The sequence below is a fragment of the Canis lupus genome, chromosome 15, assembly GCF_003254725.2.
Source record: "Canis lupus dingo isolate Sandy chromosome 15, ASM325472v2, whole genome shotgun sequence".
Lineage (NCBI taxonomy): Eukaryota > Metazoa > Chordata > Mammalia > Carnivora > Canidae > Canis > Canis lupus.
The window spans coordinates 564,391-573,651 of record NC_064257.1 but is presented as its reverse complement, the minus strand read 5'-3'; the positions used below and the strand labels follow the sequence as shown (position 1 = coordinate 573,651).

The 9,261-nt window shown below is 53.7% G+C and overlaps 1 protein-coding gene across 1 annotated transcript; it reads left to right on the top strand.

Moving 5' to 3' along the window:
* Positions 1-1,234: 1,234 nt before the first annotated feature.
* Positions 1,235-6,900, top strand: ZNF691 (zinc finger protein 691). Its single transcript, XM_025419676.3, is given in 3 exon segments — positions 1,235-1,357; positions 5,412-5,561; positions 5,563-6,900. Coding segments are annotated over 2 exon segments (855 nt in total). The 5' UTR covers positions 1,235-1,357; positions 5,412-5,420; the 3' UTR covers positions 6,277-6,900.
* The last annotated feature ends 2,361 nt before the right edge of the window (positions 6,901-9,261 follow it).

Genomic DNA, 9,261 nt, shown 5'->3' with positions numbered 1-9,261 from the left:
TTTGCATTGGTAATAGAAAAACACATTATGGGATTGGTTTTTTTTTTAAGATTTTATTTATTTATTCATGAGGGACACAGAGAGAGAGAGAGAGAGATGCAGAGACAGAGGCAGAAGAAGAAGCCGGCTCCATGGGCTCCATTGAGTCCCAATGCGGGACTCAATATGGGATTGGTTTTTGAACAGCCTTGAATCCACCCAAGCAAGCTTTGACCACAGTTAGAAACAAAGCGACAGTTTTATTTCTGGCCTTCTCAGTATTTTTACTTATATCAATTTATAAGCAATAGCATACGTGGGGGATTTATATTTCACTCATTCACAGTTTCAAACATACTTTCTCGAATTGCCGAATCTTAAAAACCAATTCCCATCGTTCACACTGGCTGCACCAGCAGGAAAGAGAACGGATATTTGTGGAAGCAGAAGCTTTAACTCATTTAATCCTTACAACAATTCTACCCTTTTTTTATGGGGGATTTTATGGGGGAGCAAAATCGTGCTCCAAACGGGCAGTAGAACTGGGATTATAAATCTAGTTTAGCTAGCTCTGAAGACAGTAATCTTTGCTCTTTGCACTGAAATACCATGCATATAGGAGAATATGCTATTAGACTTCTGGCTACACCTTAGAAGCCTTATAGTGCCGGTGTGATGCGTGGCAATGAGGTTTATGGACGTAGGACCAGGAAAAGTCCCTGTGCAGGAGTGTTTGGGAGACCCAGAGGCAGCTCCTCGGACAGGGGACGTTGGGCTTCTCCGACAAGCAGCTTGGGTTAGCTGATTTTTTTTGGGGGGGGGGGGAGGGTTAGCTGATCCTTAATCTCCCTTCTAGGTCTGCAATCCTTTGACTTTGCATTCTAAACCTCGAGCAAAGCGCGGGACTCCAGGCTTCCCGGGACGTCTGTCTACCGGACCGTCAAGCGTCACCAGCTCCAAGTAGAGAAGAAACAGTTCATGAGCCCTTGGAGGTCACGCAGCTTAGCTCTGCGGATTCTGCTACTTCCCAGAACCGCAGGCCCCGCACGTCGGGCTTCCAACGCGTAGAAGGAGACCCAAATCCCCGGACGGGAACTCAGCCTCCGCCGCTCGGTTCTAAACTTCGCAAATTCCTTCCCCGAGTCTACGCTCTGCCTCAGGACTACAACTCCCAGCAGGCCTTGCCCGAGACCAAAGCTTATTGGCGGTCCCGCCTGGGTTTCTCGCGCGGTGGCAGCCGGTACAGCCAATGGGAGGGAAGGATCCTCCTCGGGACCCAATCCCGGAGGGGCAGGGCGGGCCTTCGCCGGGTTCCGGCTCCGGCTCCTCCCCCGGCCCACCGAGGCGGCGCTGTCCCTGACCGAGCGGCGGGAGCGAGGTGGGTCCGGGTTGGGGCCGCGGTCGCGGGGAGCGGGGGAGGCGGACACGGCTTCGCGGGGAACTCTGAGCACCGTCCCCTCCCTCCTCCCGGGGAGTCAGAGGCTGTGGCTTTGCTCCCTGGGCCGGGCGGGGGCAGGTGGGCTCGGCGGTCCGGTCGCCCCGACCCCCGCCCCCGCCGCGCGGCCCGGCGCCTGCCCCAGCCCCTTCCGCAGGCCCCGCCGCCCTGCCCCGGCCTGGGGCGCCGGCCCCGCCCCGCTCTTCGCCGCCCACCCCTCGGGCGGGGCCCTGACCCTCTGACCGCAGCCTGCGCCTGCCCCGCCCGCCCCTCGGGCGCTCTGACCCCTGCGCGGCTCCCCCACACCGCACCAAGCTGCCCTCCGCAGGGCCCCGTCCGCTGCCCCGTGCTTGACCCTAAACACGCTTCACCCACTTTCCCGCGCGGCCCCTTCTCCGTAACCCAGGCCCTTGCCCCCCGCACCTGTGAGCATCAGCCCGCGCGGCCCCTTCTCCGTAACCCAGGCCCTTGCCCCCCGCACCTGTGAGCATCAGCCCGCGCGGCCCCTTCTCCGTAACCCAGGCCCTTGCCCCCCGCACCTGTGAGCATCAGCCCGCGCGGCCCCTTCTCCGTAACCCAGGCCCTTGCCCCCCGCACCTGTGAGCATCAGCCCGCGTGGCCCCTTCTCCGTAACCCAGGCCCTTGCCCCCCGCACCTGTGAGCATCAGCCCGCGTGGCCCCTTCTCCGTAACCCAGGCCCTTGCCCCCCGCACCTGTGAGCATCAGCCCACATGGTAACCCAGGCCCTTGCCCCCCCACACCTGTGAGCATCAGCCCGCGCGGCCCCTTCTCCTTAACCCAGGCCCTTGCCCCCCGCACCTGTGAGCATCAGCCCACATGGTAACCCAGGCCCTTGCCCCCCGCACCTGTGAGCATCAGCCCGCGTGGCCCCTTCTCCGTAACCCAGGCCCTTGCCCCCCGCACCTGTGAGCATCAGCCCACATGGTAACCCAGGCCCTTGCCCCCCGCACCTGTGAGCATCAGCCCGCGCGGCCCCTTCTCCGTAACCCAGGCCCTTGCCCCCCGCACCTGTGAGCATCAGCCCGCGCGGCCCCTTCTCCGTAACCCAGGCCCTTGCCCCCCGCACCTGTGAGCATCAGCCCGCGCGGCCCCTTCTCCGTAACCCAGGCCCTTGCCCCCCACACCTGTGAGCATCAGCCCACATGGTAACCCAGGCCCTTGCCCCCCGCACCTGTAACCATCAGGTCGGTCTTGGCTCTTACTTCTTAGCCCTGGCCCCTTCTCCACTTCCCAATCCCTTCCACCCTCGATCCTCCCTGTACCCCGGAACCTAGAGCCTCCGGGGACGACAAGCCCCATGGGGCCTTCTCTCCCCAAAGCTTTGAAATGTGGCATGAAAGTGCATCTGTACTTTACCTGCCACTGTGCTCTCAGTAGATAGGGGGCTCCCCATCCCTGCGAGCCCCAGTCTTGCTCACTCGTCCTGCAAGTCCCAGCTCAGATACCAAAGATACCACCTTTGCCATGTAGCTGCTCATCCCTGATCTCTTGAGGGAGGCAGCTGTCCTCTGAACTCCCTTGGCACTGTTCTTACTCCTTCCTCCTTCCCTTTTCTCCCCGCCTGGGGCTCCCCACTCCCTCTCCCCCTCCCCCCCCCTTCCTGTCTCCCTCCCTCCTCTCTCCATCACTGGTGTCTTGCTTAAAGGCGCTGGCTTTGGCATGAGGGGCGCAGGTCCTAGTTCTGACACTCATGTGCTATGTGCCCTGGGGCAAGTCACAATTTCTCTGAGCCTCAGTCTCCTCATCTCCAAAATAAGTCATGAAAATGAAATGATCTGATGTGCATACAGTGTTCAGTCCCAGGCCTAGCACCTAGTATGAGCTTCAAAAATATTTATTGTTATTATTATTGGTTCCTGTATAACGTGCCAGGTAATGAGGGAAGCATTGATGAGTGGGTACAAAGATGACTAAGGCACAGTTCCTGACACCCTCCCTCCCCCGCCCCCAGCATTTTCTACACTGTATGCCAGTTCCTGGAGTTTGTGTCCTGTTTCCCCGCACTGGGCCATAAACTGCGGGTAGTAACCATAATCCTAAATCTTCTTGCTCTTATTTTGATCCAGCATGCGGACCTGAGTAGAGCCAGAGCTTGGTATAGATTGTAGGTTCTTAGAATAGCAGGATTCGGAGTGGGTGGGGACCCTATAGCCCCCTGCAGAGAGGGGGCTGGGGCCCAAATTCAGATCATATCCGGGCCTCATGCTGGGGAGAGGTGGCCAAAATGACCCAGTCTCTCCCCTCAAATTGCTTATAAACTGCTAGTGGAAACAGATATGTTATTTTTTAAATATTTTATTTATTTATTCATGAGAGACACAGGCAGAGGGAGAAGCCGGCTCCATGCAGGGAGCCCGATGTGGGACTCGATCCCAGGACTCCAGGATCAGGCTCCGGGCTGAAGGCAGGTGCCAAACCGCTGAGCCACCCAGGGATCCCCTGGAAACAGATATGTTAAAAGTTGATTGCAAATCACTGTTAAGGGCAAGTCCAAGATTCTGCGGGGTCATAAAGGTGGAAGTGGGTAGATGATTCCTGAGAAACAGTGGGTGAGACAGACACAAGGAAGAATGAAGTGGGTGCTAGAGACAGGCCTGGCCTTCACTTGTTCAACAAATATTTAGTGAAGATCTACAATATGTGACCATCATTGCTTGAGGAATTTGGGTTACATTAGAAAACAAAGATCCTGTCCCTCGTGGGACTTATGTTTTAGGAGGAGGAGGCAGGTTCTCCTTATTTAGGTTCTTCAAGAAACACTCAATAACAGGGTTGGGTAGGCTACAGTTCACCTCCCTTTGTCTCAAAGTTTTATTGGAACACAGCCACACTCATTCCTTTATTCCTATGTTACCTGCGGCTGCTTCTGAGACGACAACAGAGCTGACTAGTTTCAGCAGAGATCCTAGGGTCTCAAATATTTACTAAATATTTACTATCTGGCCCTTTCTGGAAAAATTTGCTGGCCTCCACTGAGAGATTTGAGGCTCTGTCTGTATTTCACATTTGAGATTATATAGAGTCTTACACCATTTTTTAATTTTAAAAGTTTTTTCTTTCCTAACAAGATCACGTAAAGGCTCTTCTTCATTCTTGTAATCTCTGCAGGGCGAGGACAGAGTGGCCTCCACAGTGGTCACAGCAGCTGTCGTTTGCTGAATTACTCGTACCTGCCACAACACACTGTAGGCATTTCCTACGCACACAGAGCCCTGCAGCGTAGGCGGGTATCACGGTGTGAGCAACAGGAGTTGGGGCTCAGGAGGGCTGTGAATAGCTTGCACGGTTCTGTCGTGCGTGTCACCATCGGGATCCAGCCCTGAATGTAGCCAGTGCTCCTTCCATTACTGCTGTTGCGTGTTCCAGAAATACTTGCTGACTTGAAGGAAGTCTGTTGGTTTCTACCATCAGCTGTCACAGTCTGTGCCTCCACCCCTCATCCCTTGGTCCTGTCACCCCAGCGGATCTGCACCGGCCCTCTGTGCCTTCCGAGGTGCCATCATTGCTCTAGGGCCCAGAGGAAACACCACACTCAGCGGCAGCACTTCGTCCCCTCTCCCTGTCCTGGGCTGTAGGAACTCAGCTGGCATCTGTTGATGTTTACCTAGGTTGGGACTGTGTATGTGTAGCTGTGTGTGTGGGAGAACGTGGTTTGTCTGTGTGTCTTTGTACGTGGCGTGTGTGTGTGTGTGATTTTGTGTGGGTGTGTAGCTGTGGCCGTGTTTGGGAGGGCTGTGTCTCTATATGTGGTGAGTGTGGCTGTCTGTGGCTATAAGCGTGTGCGAGTGTGTGCTGTGTGTGCCTGTGTAGGTGTGACTGTATGCAAGGCATTCTCTCCAGGTGCTCCAGTTCATTGAGGCTATTTCTGATGGATGGTTCCGTGGGGAAGGTGTACACGCCTTCAGCCAGAACAGATTCCCTGTGGCCTAGCCTGACCCCAGGAATAAAGGTGTTGGCCATTTGTGTTCCTTTTCAGGGTTCAGAAATGGGCAGTGAGAAGGAGCAGGATCCAGAACAGCACCTGCCTGACGAAGGGGAATGGGGTAAGCCCTGGAGAGTGGATGACTCTGAGGGTTTTCGGATCCCAGATGGGGAGAAAGAGCGTGGGCAAGAGAGCCTGTCGGAGGGTCCTGCAAGAGATCCATCCAAAAAAGCCCTGGCGGAAAGTCACTGTCCCCGCTGGAGAGCCTGGGGGCCCCAGGGCTCACCCGAGGCCCGAGACCGACGAGAAGCCCTTTATATGTGCCCAGTGTGGCAAGACCTTCAATAATACCTCCAACCTGAGAACACACCAGCGGATCCACACCGGCGAGAAACCTTACAAGTGTTCTGAATGTGGCAAGAGCTTCTCGAGAAGCTCCAACCGCATCCGGCACGAGCGGATCCACCTGGAAGAGAAGCACTACAAATGTCCCAAGTGTCAGGAGAGCTTTCGGCGACGCTCGGACCTCACCACCCACCAGCAAGACCACCTGGGCAAGCGGCCGTACCGCTGTGACATCTGTGGCAAGAGCTTCAGCCAGAGCGCCACGCTGGCGGTGCACCATCGGACCCACCTGGAGCCAGCGCCCTACATCTGCTGTGAGTGCGGGAAGAGCTTCAGCAACAGCTCCAGCTTCGGCGTGCACCACCGCACGCACACAGGCGAGAGGCCCTATGAGTGCGCCGAGTGTGGGCGGACCTTCAGCGACATCTCCAACTTTGGAGCGCACCAGAGGACCCACAGAGGGGAGAAGCCCTACTGGTGCACTCTGTGTGGGAAACATTTCTCCCGGAGCTCAAACCTCATCCGCCACCAGAAAACGCACCTGGGAGAGCAGGCCGGGAAAGACTCCAGCTGAAGGACAATGAGGGAGAGGAGAGGGAGAGAGCCCAGCCTAGTGTCGGAAGATCTGTAGGATCTGCTGCTGCCCCCCTTGACCTCTAGCTCCTCATCTCACTTTGGAGAATGGATTCCTGTTGCCTCTGAAGCCAGGATCTCCAGGAAGTCTTGAGAAGGGACTCTCGAGTAAAGATCCTTGCCTCTTTCCAGGCCAGTGTCTTGTCTTGGAAAGTTTGGAGGATCCAGTCGTGGCTTCATCTCCTCGGGATGAAAGAGAAGTAGGGTAGGCTTAGCACATGTTCCTATCGTTAGGGCAACCCTCCCCTGGCCTTTGAGGAAGCACCTGTGGGGTGGGCATCACAGTCTGAAGATCCTCCAGATCGAATATGAACCGCTTAGGGAGTATCGCGGTGGCTGTTGGCTCCCATCTGCTGGGCCCCACCTGCGCTGGGAGGAGCAGCCTTCCCAATGCAAGGGGCCTCCTGGGCCTGGAGAAGAGGTCTGGTCCTGCCTTAGGAATGAAAGGGAAGCCCTCAGGGAGCCATGATCCAGGGACCTTCACAGTCTGCCATGTTTGTGACTTACACCCCCTGCAACCTGCATCTGTTCCAGAGTGATTAGCAGTAAAACCCTTCAATGAAAAGGACCTGTGTACTTATTTGGGGCATCAGGGAAGTGGGTGCTGGGGAGCTGGTGGCACTGCAGCCTCTGGAAGGGGGCTGGATCCCAGGGTGACTGCTCTGGAAAGCGGAGGACAGCAGGCTGTGGCTCTGGGGCCTTTGAGGAGGTCACAGTAACTGAGCATCCACCTCTGCTGTAGATTGTACAGCACACATTTGTGTCCATGAGCTGACACAGCAGCTGTCACGGGAGTAAGACGAGGACACAAGGGAGGAGAAGTGGAGTCCCGCAGCAGGGGTGTGGGGCAGCCAGAGTTCACACTTGGGCCTCCCTTGATTCTGAGCTGATGCTCTTTCCATTGCTTGCACTTAGTGGCTTCAGAAGGAGGGGCCACGTGTGGCTGGCCTGGGACCATGCGAATCCCTGGAAGTGGGAGCTAGGGTGGCCTCTTGATGCAGCCCTGGACCGTTTGCTCTGTGGGAAGTCACTGCCACGTATTAGAACCGTTTCTCCTTTAGATTCTTGATTGATGCTTACTTATGCTTAGGAAAAATGACAGTGTCAGGGAGTAGGGGGTGAGGGCTGGGAACTCATAATGGGAGTCTTTGTCTTTAGTGGCAGTAGTTTAGTTCCCAGGCCTGGGAAGCCTGGCAGGGACCCTGCCAGCTTCCTGCCGTTCTGGTGTAGGCCTGGCTCCACGTGGCAGATATCAACTGTTTTCTCCATGGCAGTTTAATGTTCCCCCAGATTTCCTCCCAACAAATACAGAAGACCCCTCTCTACATCTCTTGCCAATCAGGTCCTGCTCTTCCAGAGTGGGGGGTCCTCTTCATTGGAGCTAATAGCTGGAATCTGATTCTGGCACCACCCATACATAACCTGACCTGTCACATGGGATCCTGCTACCCACCCAGGAAGGGACTGTGCTAGGATCTTTATACTCATTATCTTGTTGAATTCTCATGTAACCCTGGGAAGTAAGAGTTACCCGCCCATGACAGCTGGAGAGACAGGCTGACAGAAAGTGATTTGCCCGAGATTACATGGCAAGTAAACGGCAAGGACTGAACCTATTTCTGCCTAAACCCAAAGCCTGTATTTTTTCCAACTATAAAATACTTCCCAGACGACTCCCCGACATTTGTAGGACACTATAGTTTACAAAGGATTTTTAAAAGTTTTTATTTTAATCACCCAGCACTCATCACAAGTCCACTCCTTGATCCCCATCACCTGTTTCACCCATCTCCCTTCTGGTAACCATCAGTTTGTTGTCTATAGTTAAGAGTCTGTTTCTTGCTTTCTCTCTTGTCTCTCCCTTTTGCTCATTTGTTTTGTTTCTTAAATTCCACATATGAGTGAAATCATATAGTATTTGTTTTTCTCCAACTGACTTATTACACATAAGACTTTCTAGCTCTATCCATGTTGTTGCATGTGGCAAGATTTCATTCTTTTTATGGCTGAGTAATATTCCACTTAGAATATATACCATATCATCCATTCATCAATTGAAGGACACATGGCTGTTTCCATAATTTGGCTGTTGTAAATAAATAATGCTGCTATAAACATAGGGGTGCGTGTACCCCTTTGAATTAATGTTTTGTAGTCTACAAAGCACTTTTATTACATATACATTCCTGCTCCTTGAAAATCTGCATACAAGATATCTTAAACATACAGCCACCCAAACTTGTGTGTGTGAATTGGCATCCTCCCTAATAATTAAAGTTGCCCTCAAACACCACCAAGCATCAGTTCTCCTGGACCTCTTATCTCTGATCTCCCTAAGTGTCCTGTAAGGTAGTAGTATCCCCATTTTTGAGATAAGACAAATCTGAGAGGTTAAATGACCTGATCTAATGGCTAAGCTGGGATTCAAATCCGGTATGTGGGATTCCGAGACCAAGCTCTTCATTTTATCCACTACCAAGTTAGGTCTACTGGTCCCCTGCCTGGGGAGCTTGATATCATCTTTCCAGACCTAGAGCCTTAGCGACAATTGCTGTGGCTTTCTGGGAGTCTCTGTTGCCAGTAAGACCCAGAACCAATGTACTCAGCACTTGCTTTGATCTTGGGACATGACTTGCTGGCCAATCTTATTTGCCCCTTCTTGACTAAGTTCATAGGCTAGGGTTTGTTTTGGTCCAGACTTGAGTCCTGACTAGTCCACTTATTTATTACTCTCTGACTTCCTTTTTTGTTAACTTCCCTATTTGCTCTTTCATTCCCTGAGTGCAGGATATTGGCACATAAACCCAGAGTTACAGTGTAGGGTGATGGATATCATTATGGTTATACCTACGGAGCTCTAGGAGCCCAGGGAGGGCCTTAAACTGGCCTGTACTGGACATTGAGGTCCAAAATGGAATAAGACAGC